General features: G+C 45.7%; 1 protein-coding gene across 2 annotated transcripts in view; it reads right to left on the bottom strand.

The window, feature by feature from the left end:
- The window catches only part of ABTB3 (ankyrin repeat and BTB domain containing 3), a gene marked incomplete at both ends in the record, with an annotated part of 308,960 nt that overhangs the window by 16,931 nt on the left and 271,292 nt on the right, over positions 1-20,737 (bottom strand). The window contains 4 exons of one of the 2 annotated variants that reach the window (XM_079714086.1): positions 1,497-1,599; positions 5,305-5,410; positions 18,319-18,497; positions 19,928-20,148. In XM_079714086.1, the coding sequence (XP_079570212.1) occupies positions 1,497-1,599; positions 5,305-5,410; positions 18,319-18,497; positions 19,928-20,148 (609 nt within the window). The remainder of the gene's footprint in view (positions 1-1,496; positions 1,600-5,304; positions 5,411-18,318; positions 18,498-19,927; positions 20,149-20,737) is intronic. The other variant, XM_079714087.1, reaches the window with a different exon arrangement.

Genomic DNA, 20,737 nt, shown 5'->3' with positions numbered 1-20,737 from the left:
CCTTGTGGGTGGAGACTCAGTCAGTGGAATACATGGATACTCAATACATTTAGAAATCAGCTAAGCTGTGTCTCCTTTTATAGATTAAGCTTTAAATTTGAAATAATTTTAGATTCACAGAAGAGTTGCAAACATCATACAGAGAGTTCCAGGATGCCCTTCACCCAGCTTCCCCCGATGTTACATCCTACACAGCCATGGTACCTTTGTTGAAACTAAGAAATTAACATTGGTACAATACTGATCTAGTTCTTCTATGGTGTCACAACCGAGAACCTTGCAAGGGACAGTGTATTTTTCTTGCAGTGGCAAAGCAGACATTTGGGGTATTAGGTTTTGGGAGGGACACTGGAGATGCCAGGAGGCTTTTAGGAACCCAGGGAGTGTTGGCCACACAGCTTCATCAGTGACCTGGAAGTGGGTTCCGTTTCTGAATCCCAGTGTCCTTACCCTCTGCTCACCCCCTGGCAGCCTGCCTTCTCCTCATTCAGCATCACTTTCTTCTCTGCCCACCTTCACCGATCCCTGTTCAGGTCCCGGGATAATGCAGTTCTAAAGGGTCAATTCCATCCACCTCTACTCAAATCAAAAGGAGAAGCAAGGGCTGTAGCAGAGCTAGCAGGGACGGTGTTATACTACTGTCACTCCAGAGTCAGGGAAAAGTAAGGTTCAGGATCTCTGTGTTTTGGGTGGCTTATGTCAAAGTTCCCTGATATTTGGAGAGCAGGCCTTTCAACGCTGCCGTGTAGGAGCTTTCAGGCTGCACAAGGACACCTGGCTGAGGGAGCTACAATCCAATCCATGCTCTGCTCACGAAGCTCTGTGCCCGACATGTGCCCCGTCTGCCTAGAGGAATGGTGCCCTGTCTAAGCCACATAATCAGGCTGCTGATTATGCTTGTGTTGGCCCCGTACTCTTTTTCCAAATTGTGGTTAAAAAACATGTAACATAAAATTTACTGTCTTAACCATTCTTAAGTGTAATGTTCACGTGAAGTGTGCTCACATCGCTGTGCAATCAGTCTCCAGGACTTACCTTGTCTCCATTAAACAACTCCCCATTCCCCTCTCCAGCCCCACCATCCCCACCATTCTACTTGCTGTCTCTATGAAGTTGATTACTCTAGGTTCATATAAATGGAATCATACAGTATTTGTCTTTTTGTGACAAGCGTATTTCACTTCATATAATGTTCCCAAGTTCATTCATATTGTAGCATGTGTCAAAACTGCCTTCCTTTTTCAGGCTGAATAACGTATGTATACACTACGTATTTTTTTATTCATTCCTCCACTGATGGACTCCTGGGTGGCTTTGCCCTTTTGTCTTTGTGAATCATGCTGCCTGAACATGGTGTACAAATGCCCTGTACTCTTGGATCCTTGATTTTGAGAAGAAAATCTGCCAGTTCAGTGACGATACCACCCAAATTGAATTTCAGAGAATAGTAATAGCCACCCTCGTAATTCAGTGCTTTCAAAATTGATGACACATACCTTGGAGAGGCTGTAAATAACAGCACTTTGTGAGCATAAAATGGTCTTCCTTCTACCAGAAAGGTAACATCTGACATTTCTTTATTGTTAAGGAAATGAGGATCTGGAACAGGAAAGGGAGAGAGGGTAGCTTTAGAGGAGAGAAGGGTGAGGTTTGGATTCCTCTTTTGGAAAAGTGCCCAAAAGAGCTGACAGGGAGGCCATGGCGATAAAATACTCATTGGAGAGAAAGTGACCAAACAGGAGACAGAATCAGTTAAAGGAGCACTCAAATCACTGAAATTCAGTTTCTCGTAGGAAACCTTCATAGCTTACTCGCGACTAAAAGTAGCATTTCCTCTTAGAAGACTCGCCCCCAGCCCGAGTTCAGATGACTGTCAGGTGTGGAAGGTGACCATCCACCCCCCTGGCCTCTAAGGAAGTCACCCCCCCCCACCTCGCTCCTCCTCCTAAAGCTCAGCCTGAGAGAAGTGCTTCTGAAGAGCTGTCCCCTTGCCGCTGCGTTCCAGGCATTCTGAAATCCAAGCCCTTTTCTCAGGGTCAGAGGCAAAGGAGCCAGGCCCCTGCCCTCAACTCCAAGAATAAAGAAGTTGTATAACTAGTTGTACAACGAATACTCTAGTACTTACTGAGCACTCACGATGTGCCAGGCACCGTGTGAGCTGGCACTTACACGTGTAAACTCATTCAGTCCTGGGAGAAAGGGACAGCTGTCAGGTGTGCAGCTGGGGACACTGAGGCCAGGAGTCACAGTCACTTGGTCAAGCAAATGGCAGGTGGAGAGGCCAGGATGTGAACCTAGACATTCTGACTCCACGGCCTGCATTGCTAAGCACCGGGATCCTCCGATTTGCCTGTCATTTTGGCCATTTTTCCTGGGGCTACAGAAGGTGCCAGTCTGTCCTCAGCTCAGCACTTCTGTCTCACTGGGAAAATCCACCAACACTCCCGTGCACTGCTACACGGCTCCACCCCACCTGGCTTCTAAGTCAGACCCCTGGCCTGGCCCCATTTTGCCCAGGCCCTGCTGTAACTTTGATCCAGAATTTGCCTTCCTGGCTGATTCGCCCCAGGTGGTGGTCCTGGATGTCCTCCTCTCATATTTCTCTGTCCGTACCTACAGCCACCTCACCTCTTCCCAATAAAAAAGTTTTAATCTAAAACATATCAAACAAAGCATAAAAAAGTCAAAATCACCTGTAATCCCACTATCTTAAAAAAATTTTTTTTATTAAAAAAAAATACAACAAGGGCTTCCCTGGTGGCGCAGTGGTTGAGAGTCCACCTGCCGATGCAGGGGACATGGGTTCGTGCCCCGGTCTGGGAAGATCCCACATGCCGCGGAGCGGCTAGGCCCGTGAGCCATGGCCGCTGAGCCTGCGCGTCCGGAGCCTGTGCTCTGCAACGGGAGAGGCCACAGCAGTGAGAGACCCGCGTACCGCAAAAAAACAAAAACAAAAACAAAAACAAAAAAAACAAAACCCAAACTTCTAAAACTATCCAGGTAAAGGGAAGAGAGGTTACAGGGGAAGGCCCCAGCATTGACTAACACTTCTCCACTTGCTTTTAAGACTGTTAACAGGTTGGAGTGACTTTCTCCCTCTTCTCAGCCACCTGTCTCCCTCTGCTGGGTCTCTCTCACTCCCACTGTCCACTTCCAACTAGCCCCCACTCCTGCTTCCCAAATTGCTAATATCGCCTACCTTTAGCTCTTTTTACCATTCTCTCCCAGAATTCACTGGGAGGGCAAGAGGACAACGTACTATAAAAAAATAAGGCATGTGCTCTCCAGTTTGCCATAGTCCCCACCACTCCCTATTGTCTTATACCAAACTCATTTCAATCATTTTTATGACCTGCCTGGCCCTACAGAGATGCCAGTTTGGAACCTTTGTCACTACTCTTATCTTTCCTTTCAAGTAGATTCCTAAGAAACTATTATTTAGCCACCTTTAGTTATCTGAGCTTGAAATGCTGTATTGAAGATGCAAAACACTACATGTTCCATATTCCACTTATTAGTAATTATGTCCTTTTTCTTTCATCTTGTGAGCTTTGAGCCTCTCAGGCCTGCCTTTATTCTCTTGGTGCTAATAACCCTTGGGATTCCAATGCTTGGGCTGAAAACCAGGCCCTTTTAATTGCTGGTGAAAGAAATCTCAGCAAGTTCAGGAGGAAAAAAAATGTTCCCTCCTCTCCTATAGCTCCAGGAAAGCAGATTTTATGCTGCATCAGTGAAACAGCCCTTGCAAATGTTTGCTCTAACAAGGGTGTCTTGTAAGGCACCAGCTGTCAGAGATTATTGCTATGTCCTGGCAATGTAACCTTCAATCTCTAAAATCTGTTAATTTGATTGATCTTTATAATTTGTTGCCCTGATAATATTTTAATTAACACCTGTTTTCTACAAGGTAAGAACTACTAGCAGTTTTAGTACATTCCGGTTTGCCTACATGAATGGGCATAAAGAAAACCAGACAATTTTGATTCAACTAAGTTTTTCATTTTAGCATAAAAGTTGTATCATTTAAATTAACAGGTTATTCAGGACAGGAACAAAAATATTTTAAAACAGTTTCATGAATTTAGCCTTTTCACTAATTTAAACTAGCTCACCTGTTTCAAAAGTAGGGGTTTTGCTAAAGGGTAGAATTTTTCAGATGCTTCCATTTCTCCAAAGTTTCCTGGTCTTTATAGGAAGAGGAAACAGGAAGTAGGAAAGTCCTCAACCTTCATGGCAAAGGGAGTCCTTTATCTTTAATATTTTATAACCCCCCAGGCAGTGAGAGACAGGCCCTCACAACAGAAGGTTCATGTTTTAGGATTCAAGGCAGCTGGGTGTTTGCCTTCTTGCCAGGCTGATCAACCAGGTTGCAAGCAGACTCAGGATCTTCCGAATGAAATCAGTGCCTGATGGAAAGGTTTCTTCTGGAAAACCCCAGAAGCCGGACTGGAGAATGATGGAATTGTGGCTTTGGGGGGACCTGGGTTCAAGATCCAGTTCCACCTGAACTGATGCTGCAGCCTCTGAGAGCCTTTCTTTCTTTTTTTTTTTTTTTTGCGGTACGCGGACCTCTCACTGTTGTGGCCTCTCTCGTTGCGGATCACAGGCTCCGACACGCAGGCTCAGCGGCCATGGCTCACGGGCCCAGCCGCTCCGCGGCATGTGGGATCTTCCTGGAACGGGGCACGAACCCATGTCCCCTGCATCGGCAGGTGGACTCTCAATCACTGCACCACCAGGGAAGCCCAGAGCCTCTCTTTGTTCAGCTTTGACCAAGATGACACTGTGTGCCTCCTGGGGTGGCCCAGGGATTGCTTGAGAGAGTGTAGGTCAGGGGCTTTGCTGTGGCCAGCTCAGTGCCAGGGTCAAAGAAGGGTGAAAAGTACTGTCACTGTCCCCAGCTTTTTCCATCTCAGGGAGGAGGGACTTCATAGAGGGGAGGCTGGGGGAGAGCAGCCATGTACAGCTCCGCCTTCTCTGGGACTTTACCTGGCTGCTGGAAGTGCGTGGGCTCAGTAGGTCTTGGGCAGCCCGTCACTGTCGGTGACTTGCAGTAGAAAGGCACTGAATGGAGGGATGAGATTTTGGCGAGTTCCCTTGTCCACACCCCCAAGGTATGTTCTCCAAACAGTTTAATCGCATAACAAAGGTGATATCCCGATCTCCACCTACCTCACTCCATCTCGTTTGTCCATCCCGTTTGCCCTCCAACACTCCCACCTTCTTTTATGGCGTTTGCTTGCTCCCTGCCCTCAAATCACAAAGCAACAGCGCAGGGCAGGACCCCGGGAAGCACTTACTCACCCAGGCGCGAGGTCTGTTTCCGTTTGATCTCTGTGAGCTTGGGGATGGGGTAGGGTCCGTAGCAGTGAGTGAAGATGACACACAGCTGCTGGCTGATCACTTCGTTCTGTGGAAAGGAAAGAACAGCTCACACTGCTGGGGGCTGTGCCCTCATCCAAGCTGTGCTGTAACAATGGGTTCCTCCCCCCAGGCGAGAGGAGCCCACAGACTTACTGCAGATTCTCAGAGAAATTCCCCCAACATCACACGTTCACTTTGCCCCTCAGGCCTTGGATTTGCTTGCTTTGTTGGTCCACTATTTCTAGCAGGTTCATTGGTGGAAGTTTAATTTGTAATTAAATCCTTTCTTGCTCCAATCATTTCTTTACTATCCATTAGAAAACAAGTTTTGTAACTCACAGGATGGAAAATAAGTTTTTCACCCTAAACACACCTTTATTAATACTCCAAAATTCTGACAGCAGGTAATTATCCCGAAAATCACAGCAGGAAGCCCTTTGGGTCCTGTGCTTGTGCTCTCCATGACCAAGATACAAATGCTCCTGATTCGGCTTTCTTCTGAATTTGATTCTGGTGCTGAGGCATTTCCAGATCCAGGAGTGCTCACTGAATTACTTCCTCCAAAAAAAAGTATGTGTGTGTGTGTGGGGGGAATAGTTCTGTGGTGCAAAACCACAGCTGCCCCAGGTGCTCAGGGAGCCTGTTTCTGATCGCCCTTCGCCCTTCACGTTGTTTCCTCCTTTCCCACTGGGGCCCGTGCTGTTCATTAATCTCCCTCCAACTGCAGGTGTGCAGGAAGGAAGCCCAGGAATCAGAGCATCTTTGGGGATGCTTTTTACTGGGCGAAGGGGGTTGAAACTAGGGGCTAAAAACAGAGGTAGATAGCTAAACATTTACAGTATATTAAGAAAAGTAGGTTACAACACAATTTGTACCATGTATTTTTGGAAGTAAAATGCTACATATATATTTGGATGTATAAAGAAAGGTCTGGAAAAAGAGTAGCTACCGTTGGGTGGGATGATGATGTCTTCCCTTTTCTTTTTATCTATATTTTCTGTAATAAACAAGTGTTGCTTTGGTCATAAAAACAATAAATGTAATTTTTAATTTTAAAAGACAGGTTTGGGACTACTAATGATGTTAGCAGTTCTTATTCTTGAATCTACTTCACTGTGTTCCTGAAAGAGAGGGATTACAGCTCAACATATGGAAAGAAAACCCAACCCTTTGATCCTGCAAGGCACCATGTTACCTCAGAGGGGGTCCACAGAGGTGCCTAAGGAGATGCAATCATATTGGACAGAAAAAGGGATTCTGCTTTCAAAGATGATGCCTTATGACCAAAAGGTGTTACCTTCCCCTCTCATTTAACACTCACAGAGAGACTGTCTCATGGTTGCAGCAGTGGTTCTCAAAGTGTGGTCCCTGGACCAGCAGCATCAGCATCACCTGGGAGCTTGTTAGAACTGCAGATCCACAGGTCCCATCCCAGACTTCAGCCTCAGGTGGGCTTGGGGTGGGGCCCACCAGTCAATATTTTAACAAGTTTTCTGATGATTCTGATGCTCCCTTTGGTTTGAGAACCACAAGTTTCATATATTGAAATTCTGTCTTGGGTTTGACCTGGGCTGGGGACTGTAAATTTGTCTCCTTTGGCCTAAAGCCTTGCCACGCAAACGTGCTCCATCAACCAGCAGCAGTAGTATTGCCTGGGAACTTGCGAGAAATGCAGACTCTCGCCCTAGGCCCACTGAATCAGAATCCGCATTAACATGCTCTGCAGGTGATTCCCATGCATACAAATGTTGGAGAAGCACCGGGTGGTTGGCAGTACTGTGGCCCCTAGAGGACTGCGTGCCCTAATCCCTGGGACTGTGATATCATGAGATAACACGCCTGTGAATATGTTCTCTTTCAGAGCAAAAGGGACTTGGCAGGAGTAATTAAGGTCACTAACTAGTTGACCTTAAAAGGGGGCGATTACTTTGGATTATCTGGGTGGGCCCACTGTAATCACATGAGCCTTTAAAATTAGAGGCAGAAGAGGAATTCAGAAGGGATGGGGGAGAAGTGGAAGTCAGAGGGACTGGAAGCCTGAGAAGGACTTGATGCACTGTTGCCTGAAGATGGCAGGGGCCACATGGTGAGCTTGAGAAGGAATGCAGGCCCCAACACTAGGAACAAAATGTGACCCCCCAGCTGACCCCCAGGAAGGAAATGGGACCTCAGTCCTACAACCACAAAGAACTGAATTCTACCCAAACCTGAATGAGCTTGCAAGTGGATTCTTCCCAGGTCTCTAGAAAGGAACTCAGCCTTGCTGATACCCTGATTTTGGTCCTGTGAGACCCTAAGTAGAGAGCCCAGCCGAGACCTTGTGCCTGGACTTCTGACCAATGGAAACCATGAGATAGTAAATGGCTGTTGTCTTCAGCCTCTAAATTGTGGTCATTTGTTACTGCAGCAATAGAAACTAATACAGCTCATCTAGAGTTTGCCTATTTCGTCATCCTTCTGACCCCAGCATGCCCGACACACTGTGGATGCACAGTGAATACTTGCAGATCATAAGAAAGATGAGACCTGTGACCTGCAAGATGCTCTGTGTAGACTATGTGATGAATGGTGGTCTCACTACCTGCACCTGGGGTTGTCTTGGGAGGCTTGCTGGTGAGTCAGCCCATCTCATCAACTTGGGGGAAGGAATGAAGATCCATTTCCTGGATTTCGTGACCCGTAAGAGAAGCCTGAGCAACCAGTGGACTCTTCGTGGGGCTTTTTTTTTTTTTTTGGTGGTGGTGGTGGTAGTTGTTTAATTCAATTCAGTAGGTACTTATTCAGCATCTAAGAGGTGACCGGCACTGTGAAAGGAGCCATACTGGGGGCAACAGAGGCAGCAGATCAAGATCCCGTCTCTCCAGGAACTCACAGCTTGGCCTCAGTTCCTAACTTTACTATGTGTTGTATCACCTGAGAAAGTAAAGACAAGGGCTGTCTGTTCCAAAGGGACAATCCTCCAGCACTTAAAAATTATCTGGGAGGCACGTAACTCCCCACTCCTAAGTGAGGGCTGCATATAGTGACTTGATTCCAAAGAGCACAGTCTGGAAAGTGAGGGGGAGGCAACAGTAACTTTGCTGTGGAGAAACTTGACAAACACCATCTCAGCCAGGTGGTCAAGGTCATCATCCCCGGTGATGAGTCATATTGACAGCATGTACACCTGATGTGATGAGAGAGGCACTTTACCTCGGTGGTCATCCTTCCCAAACCCACAATCTCGGTCTAAATCCTGAGACAAATACTGCATACTCCACTAGAGGGGCAGCCTATAAAAATGTGACCAGTACTCCTCAAAAACTGTCATGGTCATCAAAAACAAGGCAAATCTGAGAAACTGTCTCAGCCAAGAGGAGCTTAAGGAGGCATGACAACTAAAGGTAACCTGGTGTCCTGGAGCAGAAAAAGACACTAGATAAAAACCTAGGAAACAGGTATAAAGTATTTAGCTAACAATAACGTATCCATGTTGGTTCACTGATTATAACAAATGTACCACACTAATGCAGGATGTTAATAATGGGGGAAGCAGGTGAGGGGTTGTATGGGAACTCTCTGTGCTATCTTCTCCATTTTTCTGTAAATCTAAAGTCATTCCAAAAAATGAAGTCTATTATTAAAAGAAAAGCTGCCCAATGAGGAAATAGGAAAATTATGATGAAAGCACTAGAAGTTCAGGAGAGAAAGGGAAAGAAGGCGGGTCATCAACAGTTCCCTAGGCTTGACTCATTCATCCCCCAAAGCCTTCGTGAATGTAAACTTTCCCTCATGCATTAAGCTATGCTTTCATCCATTCATGAATTCTTTCTTCAAATATTTATTGAGCATCTGCTAAGTGCCAGGCACTGGCTAGACCTGGAGGGCTGGACACTGTGTGAAGGATCAGGTTGATGAGCCCGATGCCAGCACCAAAGATGCTGCCATTTCCGAGGCTTTCTGGCCGCTTCTCTTTCAGAGATGAGAACCCTAAGAGAAGACTCCCCACTGTGTCCTTGAACCCATCTGTGTTTGTCGAGGTGTCTGCTCTGTGCCCTTTTCTGTGCACTTCCTCCAGACTGTGGGATTGTTGGGATAATTCACTCTGCTTCCCTGGCATGCTGTAATTCGTATAAGTTAACAACTCTTGTGGGGTTGGTCTACCCTACAGATTTGGTTAGCTCTGGACCCAAACCTGAAGACAGTGGTTGGAATTAGCCAAGCTGAGGCTCACTCTATTCTGGGGGTGGGTGTGGGTTGGGTGGCTGTGCTGGGACAGATGCTGACACTCTCCTCTGAGCGACACATTTAATCATGGTGCTTTTAGCTCAAAGGGCCACAGGGCTCAAGCCCTAGGGGCAGCAGGCCAGCCTCAGCATGCAGGCTCTGACCTGGAAGGCCTGGGCTGGGAGAGGTAGGTCTGGCCAGGCTCAGGTACATGGCAGCCGGTTAGCGGTTGTTACTGGCGTGCCGCTGGGGACCTGGAATTCAGGTTTCTCACAGAAAATGCTAGGTATGTGTGCTTGTGGGGTGAACTTGGGTCCTCGGGACTCGGAACTGTGCGGCTACATAGAACTAGACAGGAATGAAGCCAAGTTCCTAACACCACGGTTACCAGGAGACTCCCCTGAGATGGATTCCTGTGGATTTTGGGACTGACATCCTTCCTCTCCTCCTCTAACCCCTCACTCCTTTCCTAAAAAGATACTGAAACACTTTCTCTTCTTCACAAAGGAGTGCTAGGATTGATCTCAAAGGTCCTTTTCAGGTGGCTTAGGCAGAGGTTCTACAAGGTGGTAAAAACCTTGACAAGGGGGCCAGATGGGACTGGGTCCCAGTCCTGGTTCCTCACCCACTAGCTCTGTGACCTTAGGAAAGTGACTTGGCCTCTCTGGGTTTTGCTATTCTCTTCCAAAGTGGATTAAAACTAGCTGCTTGGTGAGGTTGCTATAAGAGCTAAAAAGGATAACACACCCCAATATACTGCTGAACCAAAGGAAAGTGCTGAAATTTGACCATTTTTAACCCCCAAAACAGCAATTTCCCATAATTCAGATGAATGCCTATTTTTCTAGATCCTAAAATGTCATAAAATTAATGGCAGCTTTTAGGAAGAGGAAAAAGAAACTCACCACATTAAACACACACACTCATTTTTTTTTTTTTTTTTTTTTTTGTGGTACGCGGGCCTCTCACTGTTGTGGCCTCTCCCGTTGCGGAGCACAGGCTCCGGATGCACAGGCTCAGCAGCCATGGCTCACGGGCCCAGCCGCTCCGCGGCATATGGGATCCTCCCAGACCGGGGCACGAACCCGTATCCCCTGCATCGGCAGGCGGACTCCCAACCACTGCGCCACCAGGGAGGCCCACACACTCATTTTTAAGATCCATTTAACTTGAGAAATGCTGGAAGGAAGGTGGAAAAAGCTGTGTCTCAGAATCAAGAGAATGTGGAATTACTCTTAGTATCTGGGGACACTGGCAGTGAGTTCTCTGCCTCAATCCACTGTCAACAGCGACTGACTCTTCCCTACGGAGGCCCCTCCCTTGCGGGATGCACTGGGCTGACCTGTGAGCAGTGAGCTGCTCTGCGCTGCCACACCCCTGGGAAAGGTGGAAGTGGGAAGGGTCCCCACCTCCAGAGGATTCTGCGAGGGCAGCATGTAGCCCCACTGGAGTTGTGCACAAGATGAAATTGAACACACAATGAACTCAAGTGCTTTTAAATAGTCATCCATGTGTTTTGATATGTACCTTTTATTCACGTCAAGTGATGAAGGTTTTCAATTTATGGTAGTAATACAGTGTTTCCTTTCTAAATATACTTAATGGAAAGCAAATTGATTTAAAGAAAAATATCAGTGGAAATAGCCTTGAGGAATGAAACGGAAATCAGACATTATCAGATGAAGGAAAACTAAAAGAATTTGTCACCAGGAGACCTACCCTAAAAGAAGAGCTGAAGAAAGTTCTCTAAACAGAAATGATAGAGGAAGGAATCTTGGAACATCAGGAAGAAAGAACATGGTAAACAAAAATATGGATAAACATAATAGGTTTTTCTTTCTTCTCTTGAGTTTCCTAATTATGTTTGATGGTTGAATGCAAAAATTATAAGTGTCTGATGTGGTTCTAAATGTATGTAGATGAAATATTTAAAGGCAATTATGTCATAAATGGGGGAGGGTAAAGGGACATAAAGGGAAGTAATGTTTCTGTACTTTACTTGAACTGGTAAAATGAAGACACCAGTAGTCTATGATGTTATACACACACACACACACACACACACATACACTATAATACTGCAAGCAACCACTAGAAAAACTATACAAAGGGATACACTCAAAAACACTACAGACATATAAAAATGGAATGTAAAAAGTGTTCAAGTAGTCCACAAGAAGGCAGAAAAAGAAAAGAGAAAAAAGACCAAACAGAAAACCAAAAATAAGATGGCAGGCTTAAGCCCTAAAGTAGCAATAACTGAGCAAAATATAAATGGTCTCAATATACCAATTAAAAAACAGAGATTGGCAGAGTGGATGAAAAGCCCAACTATATGCTTTTTATAAGAAAGTCACTTCAAATCTAATAAAACAGGCAAGGTGAGAGTAAAGGATGGAAAAAATATATCACATGAACATTAATCAAAGGAAAGCAGGAGTGGCTATATAAATATTAGATAAAGTAGACGTCAGAGCAAAGAAAATTAGCAGAAGCAGAGAGGGGCATTATATAATGATAAAAGGGTTAATTCACCAAGAAGATATTGCAGTCCTAAATGTGTATGCACCAAACAACAGATCTGCAAAATATGTGAATCAAAAACTGACAGAACCAAAAGAAGAAATAGACAAACCCACAATTACAGTTGGAGATTTTAATATCCCTTTCTCAACTGATAGAATAACTAGACAGAAAATCTGTAGGCTATGGAAGAACTCAACAATACCATCAACCAACAGGGTCTTATCAACAGTTATGGAAACACTCCACTCAACAATGGCAGAAAACAGTCTTTTCTTTTTTTTGGCCACATTGCATGGCTTGTGGGATTTTAGTTCCCAGACCAGGGATCGAACCCAGGTTCCCGGCAGTGAAAGCACTGAGTCCTAACCACTGGACCACCAGGGAATTTCTGAAAACAGTCTTTTTAAGTGCCCATGAAACCAAGATAGACCATATCCTGGGCCATAAAACCAACCTCAATATTTTAAAAGGATTGAAATAATACAGACTGTGTTCTCTGACCACAATGGAATCAACCTAGAAATCAATAACAGAAAGATAACAGGAAAATCTCCAAATACTTGGAAACTAAATAACACATTTCTAAATAATTCATAAGTCAAAAAGGAAGTTCCAAGGGAAATAAAAAACACACTGAACTGAATGAAAATGAGAATAAAAGGTATCAAATTTTGTGGTACACAGCCAGAGTAGTGCTGAGAAAGATATGCATATATAAGAAAAGAGGAAAAGTCTCAAATTGATATTCTAAGCTTCTACCTAAAGAACCTGGAAAAAGAAAAACAAAATAAGAAAAAAAAGAAAAACAAAATAAGCCAAAAGCAAGCAAATAATAAAGATAAGAGTAGCAATCAATGAAACTTAAAAAAGAAGAGTAGTAGAGAGAGAAGACACAAATTAACAAAATCAAGAATGAAACAGGGGCTATCACTACAGACTCTGTAGACATCAGAAGGGTAATAAGGGAATATGATGAGCAACTCTACACACATACATTTGACAACGTAGATGAAATGGACCAATTCCCTGAAAAACACAAAGTACCCCACCTCACTCAATATTAAGTAGATAATTTGAATAGCTCTGTAACTATTAAAGAAATTGAATTTGTAATTTAAAAAACTTCCCTTAAAGAAATCTCTAAGACCAGATTGAAAAGGAAGAAATGAAACCGTCTCTACTTGCAGATTACATGATTATCTAAGTAGAAAAATCCCAATAAATCTGCAAAAAACTCCTAGAACTAATAAATGAGTTCAGCAAGGTCACAGGATACGAGATAAACATACAAAAATCAATTGTATTTCCATATGCTAGCAATGAACACATGGACAAAAAATTAAAAATATAACATCATTTACAATTGTTAAAAAAAAGAGAAATAGTTATGTGTAAATCTAATAAAACATGTCCAGGACTTGTACCCTGAAAACTCACAATACTGATGAAAGAAATCAAAGAAGATCTAAAGACACCAAGAGACTAACATGTTCATGGACTGAAAGACTTAACATAGAAAAGATGTCAATTCTCCCTAAACTGATATAGAGGTTTAACATAATTCCTATCAGTCTCAGCAAGATTTCTGTTGTTGTTCATATAGTACAGTTGTTCCAAAATTTATATGGAAAGGCAAAGAACTAACATAGCTAAATTCATTTTGTGAAAGAAGAATAAAATGGAAGGAACAAATCTACCCAATTTCAAGATTTATTTTATAGCTATAGTAATTAAGACTGTGTGGTAATGGTGGAGGGACAGACAGATAGATCAATGGAACAGAATGGAAAACCCAGAAACAGACCTACACAAATATGCCCAACTGACTTGACAAAGTTGCAATAGTAATTTGATGAGAGATAGTCTTTTCAACAAATGGTGCTGGAGCAATTGAACATCCACTGGCAAAACAAAACCAAAAACAAAACAACTTTGCTCTGAGTCCCGCATTTCATACAAAAATTAACTCAAAATGAAAATGAATCACAGACTTCAGCATAAAACAGAAAACTATAAAAAGTCTAGGGAAAAAGTGCAGGAGGAAATCTTCATGATTTAGGGCTAGGCAAAGCATTCTAATACTTGTCATCAAAAGCATAAGCTCCATAAAAGGAAAAACTTAAATTGGACTTCCTCGAAATGGAAGCTCTGTGAAAGACCCTGTTAAGAGGATAAGAAGACAAGCTACAGAGTGGGAGAAAGTATTTGCAAACCATGTATCTGACAAAAGACTATTTTCTAGAATTTACAAAGAGCTCTCAAAATTCAACAGTGAAAAACCAAACAATTTAATTAGAACACGGGCAAAAGACACAAAGAGACATTTCACCGAAGAGGATATACAGATGGCAAATAAACACATGAAAATATGTTCAACATCATTAGCCATTTAGGGAAATGCAAATTAAAACCACAATGAGATACCACTTATACATCTACCAGAATGGCTAAAAGAAAAAATAGCAATAGCACCAAACAGGGAGGATGTGGAGAAACTTCATTACCCATATTTTGCTGGTGGGAATATAAAATGGTGCAGCCACTCTCAAAAACAGTTTAGCAGTTTCTTTAAAAACTAAACATGCAACTTCCATACAATCCAGCAATTGCACTCCTGAGCATTTGTCCCAGAGAAATGAAGACTTACATTCATATCAAAAACCTGTGCAGGAATGTTTATAACAGCTTTATCTGTAATAGCTCAGAACTGGAAACAACTCAGATGTCCTTCAGTGGTGAGTGGTTAATAAACTGTGATCTGTCCATACCGCAGAGTACTAGTCAGCAATAGAAAGAATCAAACTATCAACACATGCAACGACCTGGAAGAATCTTCAGAGAATTATGCTGAGTGAGAAAATCCAATCCTAAAAAGTTACATACCGTATGATTCCATTTAAATCACATTCTTGAAATGACAAAATTAGAGAAATGGAGACCGGATTAGGGGTTACTGTGGCATAAGGAGGGAGCAAGAGCAGAAGAGATATGGGTGTGGCTGTAAAAGGGCAACATGAGGGATCCTTATGGTGATGGGAGTTTTCTGCATGTTTACTGTATCATGTCAATATCTTGGTTGTGATATTTAACTGTCATTTTGCAAGATATTGCCAATGGGGGAAAGGAAGTATCTCTCTGTATGTTTTCTTACAACTGCATGGGACTCTACAATTGTCTCAAAATAAAAAGTTTAATTTACAAAACTCAATTTTAAAACAGTGGGAAAACCCCCTAAAAACGTGTATAAACCACAAGGAAAAAAAACCCAAAACACATAGCTCATGTCTCACCCTGGACATGAGCTATGTGTTTTGTTTTGTTTTTCTCTCCATGTGAACTGAATAGAACACCACTGGAGGCTTTAGCCTCCAGAACACCACCTCCAGTGGTGTTCTATTCAGTTCACATGGAGAGAAACCTTAAATGTCCACCATGGAGAAAGGCTCCGTGCCATTTGATTTCATCTCCTACACTTTCTCCTGTGTCCCACTGCTTCCTGCTGCCCCAGCACATCAAGCACGTTCCCACCTGGAGCCTGAGCTCCTGCAGTTCCCCCACTTGGAATGCTTTCCCTCCAGACCTCTGCGTGGCTGGAAGCTTTTCCTCACTTAGGTGGTTGTTCACATGCTACCTCCTCTGGGAGACGTTTCTTACCATCCTCTCTAAATTAGACCTTCCTTGCTCCACCCACCGAGACTACATCGTTTTCCAAGTTCATTTTTTTTCATAGCATTTATCATGCTCTCACTCTCTTTTGCTGATGTATTTCCTTGCGTACTATGTGTCTGCCCCTCCCCTGGCCACAGTAAGTTCCATAAAGAAGGTAAAGAAGGTCCTGTCACCCCTGTAGCCTAGTAGGCACTCATGACTACAGAATGATTAAATGCCCAGAGGAGTTATGTGTGGGAGAATCGGGCCAGGAGCACTCTTTAAATAGATGTATTTAAAAAAATGACTGTATTGTTCTACTACTGGGGAACTCTAGAAACACTGAACCCTTTTAAAGGTAAAATTTATAACTGGGGGCAAAAAAGCACATCTGCAACTAGATTTCAAGTAACGTATGACTGAGCACGAGTCACGGATGGGGAGAAGGCATCGCTTCACTTTACAGGATGGCTGTATTTCTGTGAGTTGACCATAAAGTGGATTTATTTACAGGAATTCTATATTCTTACCCGCTACTCTGATAGAACCAGGTATTTGTGCCCACAGAACAGCAGACTTGATTTGAGCAGGAATCCGTTAGTGGAGGGAGAAGGGACAATGCTAGCTAGTTGTGTGATGCATGGCTACTCCTTTCCTCCAATAGGACACTTTCTGAAGGCAGAGCTTTGCAGCACTTTCTCAACTCTCTGAACTTCTCTGCCACCATCTCTCTCCAGACATCTTTTGACCCCAGGAACATCACCATGTTTGGGGACTGCTTGACTTGCCCCGGCAGCCAAGGGAAATTGATCACCTCTTTGCCCCCTGTGGTCAGTGTACATGATGATGTAATACCACATCTCACCAGTAGGGGTTGCCATTGACCACCCCCCATAAGGGCAAACTTGACTCTTGAAAGCACCCTTTTCCCCAGACTTGCCCCCACTCCTGACCACGAGCTGCTCCTGCCCCATCCCTGGCTCCCCCCACCCTCCAAGATCAGTACAGCTGACAGGGAGCAGGCTCTAGTCCACATCTGCCAAAGGCCCCTGCCTTCTTCCAGGCCTCCAGCTGCTGCGTTCAGCTGCTGTTGGCTGCCCTTTCCAGGTGGTGGCTGAGTGGGGTATAAGGGGCCTGCTGGCGTGCTAGCAATGTTCCATTTCTCAGTCTGGGTGCTGACCACACAGGTAAGTTTACCTTGTGAAAATTCATTAGGATCTATAGTTACGATCTGGGCACTTTTCTGATGTATCTCATTCTTCAAAGTAAAGTTTACTTTAAAAATCCATAGTTTAGGTTTCCTCAATACATAGGGTGCCTTAGTAATTTCTGGAACTCTCACTACAGCCCATAGAAGAAAAAAAAAAAAAACCCAAACCAAAAACCAATTAGAACACCAAGACCCTGGGAACAGACCTAGCAACGATTTTTCACTAAGGTGGTTTCTTAGGTAGTTTCAGGCCTTACTTATTTATTTTTCAAGTTGCGGAGTGAGGGGTGAGGGTCAGGGAGAGTTTGGTTTTGAGATACTTCCAGCAGGTTTTGCTCTTTGTGGAATCACTGAGGCTCACTACCCGAGGGCCGGCACACCTCCTCCCATTTTGGGTCTCAGTGGGGCCTGACATCAAGCACAAATCCAGCCCACAGAGGCTGAGACTCTGGTGCTAATGAGAATACCTAATAATGGGACCCGCTCTGGACCCCAGGCCAGGTGCTCCAAGGCTCAGGAAGCAGCTGGGTGTGTTGCTGCTACTTTGCTGCGGGGCCATCCCTGCCACCTGGAGAAGGCTGCTCCCCATCTCCGCTCTTGACAGCTTGTTGGCCAAGCCTGGCAGGGGAACCCACGCTGCCCTTTTGGTTCAGAGGCCTACTTCCCTGACACTTCACAGGCTCCCACTATCTTAGGACCCCAGGGTCCTGCAAAGCCTGTTGTGAAGGGGTTGCGGCATTTCCCTGTTGCTGGGAACATAGCGCCAGCAGGAATTCAGAGGCCCTTGAGGAAGGGGGGAGCCTCAAGCGCTAGGCTCATCCGATCCTCAGACCTGAAAAGCCTTCTCAGGGCCTGTCTTTCCAGGGACCTTGGCAGGGTCTGCATCCCGTCGACCTAGAGAGCTACACCTACATATCTCTCTTCCTGCTGGATTCCTAATGTCCATCCAGGCCTGCCCTGGTCTCAGCGCCTCAGTGACGCCTTCCCTGAGCATCTCACACCCCTCAGAGCCTGTGCCACCCAATTTAACATTGTTTCACAAACCACCTCAGATGTCCTTGGGGCCCATGGGTGGGCTTTAGCTCCCCAGCTTTCATGCAAATTCCCCAGGCTGGAAGGTATCTTTTACTTTGTCCCACGTGCCCAAGTGCCTTGGGACATAACAGGCGTTCAGTAAAGCGGCTGCCCCATGAAAGGCTGTACAAATAGCTGTAACCAGCTGGGGTACATTTGCGCCAGCACTGTGACTGCAGGCAGCCCCCACCCCCAACCCCGTGGGACAGGGTCAGGCCCAGGGAGCACGGAGATCAGAGTCCCCGGCTTTTCTCTCTGCCCACAAGCACAACGGCGTTAAGCCCTCGTACCTTGCTGGCTTTCAAGATCTCGAACATGAGGGGCAGGCCCTGCGTGACGAGCTCCTCCGTGTACTCTTCCTCTTGAATGGTCTTAAACTCCTTCAACAGGCACTGAATGAGAGGCCGGCGGTGCTGCTGGAAGGCGATCCGCAAAGACTCCAGCCAGGTGTGCAGGGTCCACGGGACGCCTGGAAAGGGGGCGGGAGGGGGTGGGGGAGGGGAGGGCAGAAAACAACCAGAGGAGAAGGCGTGTTTTTATCTGGAAGCTGGCCTTTCCCGGGGACATTACCACATCATGAGACCAAGAGCCTGCCTTTCAATGAATAGAGCCAGTGTTGCTTTCCTTTCCCCCCAAAGACTCGCAGAAGTTGAAATGAAAGGTCGTAATTCGATTCCCTTAACTATGGGTGTTTAGTTCTGCACGCTACTCATATTATTAGGGGCTGCATTTTACAAGGTATAATCCTTGTGTAGAATATTGGAATTATAATGCACACTCTTTATGCAGATTGCATCCTTCTGAGTTCTGACTTCCTTCATCTCCATCCCCTCTACATTCGTGCCCAGAGCTTAGAGGTGGTGAAACCCACGGGTGGACCTCACCATCCGCTGCTCTGGTCAGGGCAGATATTTCCATCTGAATATGAAGACACGGGAGGATACTGCTGCCTCTCCCATGTGCAAAACAACATTTCCACCTGCAGGCACTTCATCAGGTCTTTCTCTCTTGTTAGAAGCCTCTCCAGCAGCTGATTGCTGTGATTCGCTTCTCCCCCCTCACCGTGAGACTGAGGCACTCGCTACTGTTTATTAACAAGCACACGATTCAGGGTCTCGAGCTTCAGAATCAAGCGTCACAGGCTCCCAGGGCAATGGCATAAACATCCGCCACGCTAAATGGCCACCCTCCAAGAGAGACCAGTTTCCAGAACAGCACTGGGGGCCCCTCCTTGTGGCCTCAGCCTACCCTGACCTGCCACAGCCTCTGTTTACAGTCCGTGCTCCATCCTGCTGTTTCTGGGCCGGGGCTAGTGCCATTAGAGGGGTGAAGGCCAGGCCAGCCTGTTCCCCAGACGCACGGAGGAGATGGCTCCGGCATAGCTCACTCAAGGGAGAGCCACCCCTAACTTTTCCCGAGGGTGGCTTTGCCCCTGAAGTGGGTGCAGCCTTGCTAGGGAAGAGATGCCCTCATCCTAGCTGGTGCTGGAGGCCGCTTCATGGATTTCGGTGCTCTAAGGCAGCGATTCCCCAACCACTGGGAACCACCTGGGATGATTGTTAAATATAAAGATTTCCAGCCTTTATCCATCCAGACCCTCAACAGCAGAGCCTCTGGGTGTAGGGCCTGGCAATCTGTATTCAGACAAGCTCCCCAGGTGATTCAAATTTCTAACTCAGGGTCCAGAGTTTGGGAATCGTGGAAAGGTGACCTGAGGATGGGACTTTGGGGCTGGCAGGATGCTGCTGTCTATGGGGATGGTGTGGGAACTTAGCCTGGAAGTGCTCCAACCAGCAAATGAGAAGTTCCCTGGGCTGTGTGTGTGTGTGTGTGTGTGTGTGTGTGACCTGGAGCTGGGCAAAGGCTCTGTGCCCAGCTTTGGAGGGTCCCCAGACTGACCTATGCTCCTGATATCAATTGTGACATCCACGTAGCCATGCTCAGCGCTGTGATACATGGCCTCCCTCAGGGCTCTGAGTTTGGCCTTGCTGTTGCGGCTGGCACACAGGGGGGGCGGGGCTGTCTCCGCCAGGTCTGTCCCCTCGGCCAGAATCTCCTCCAGGGACAGGATATCACTCTTCTCCTTCTCTGGCTGAGCGAGCAGTTTGCGGAACACATTCCTGTCAATCATAAACCCAGAGATGAAGACACTCAGAGATGGAAGGGCTGTGCCAGAGCAGGGACTAGGCAGGGGAAGTGGGGAGACCTCTCACTTGGGACAAGGGAAGGACGGGACCAACTCCAGGGTGGCGGTTTCAGAGGCCTGACCACAGGTGCTACGTTTGGTGGATGGAAGAGATGGTGGGGCAGGTGTGGCTGTGTTTCCTTGAGGACAACTTGGAGCTAAGTGCATTCCCCACATATCTAGAAGGTTCTAGAACCGTCTGTCTGCAGTTCCCCCCCCCCCATAGTGAATTTGCTTCACTTGGGGTTACGTGTAGTGAAATCTGATGGGGTAAATCCTGAAGAAAATGTAGACAGAAAGTAGCCAAACATGAGGGGTTTTACGATTCTTTAAAATGGATTCTTCTCACTTCACGACAGGTGACGGGATGAGTGCTGACCAACCCTGGCAAAGAGTGACGTCTCTGTGATAGGAAAGCCAGTTGGGAAAGGACCAGACAAGCCAGTCTGAGTGGACGTGTGCTGCATGAAGCTGGCCAGGCCTGGTCTGCCTCTGGGTCCCACATCCAGAGATACAGTCGGTCT

This window comes from Hyperoodon ampullatus, assembly GCF_949752795.1.
Source record: "Hyperoodon ampullatus genome assembly, chromosome: 11".
In the NCBI taxonomy this organism is placed as follows: domain Eukaryota; kingdom Metazoa; phylum Chordata; class Mammalia; order Artiodactyla; family Ziphiidae; genus Hyperoodon; species Hyperoodon ampullatus.
Note: the sequence above shows the minus strand (reverse complement) of the source record. Positions and strands in the feature narration are given on the sequence as shown.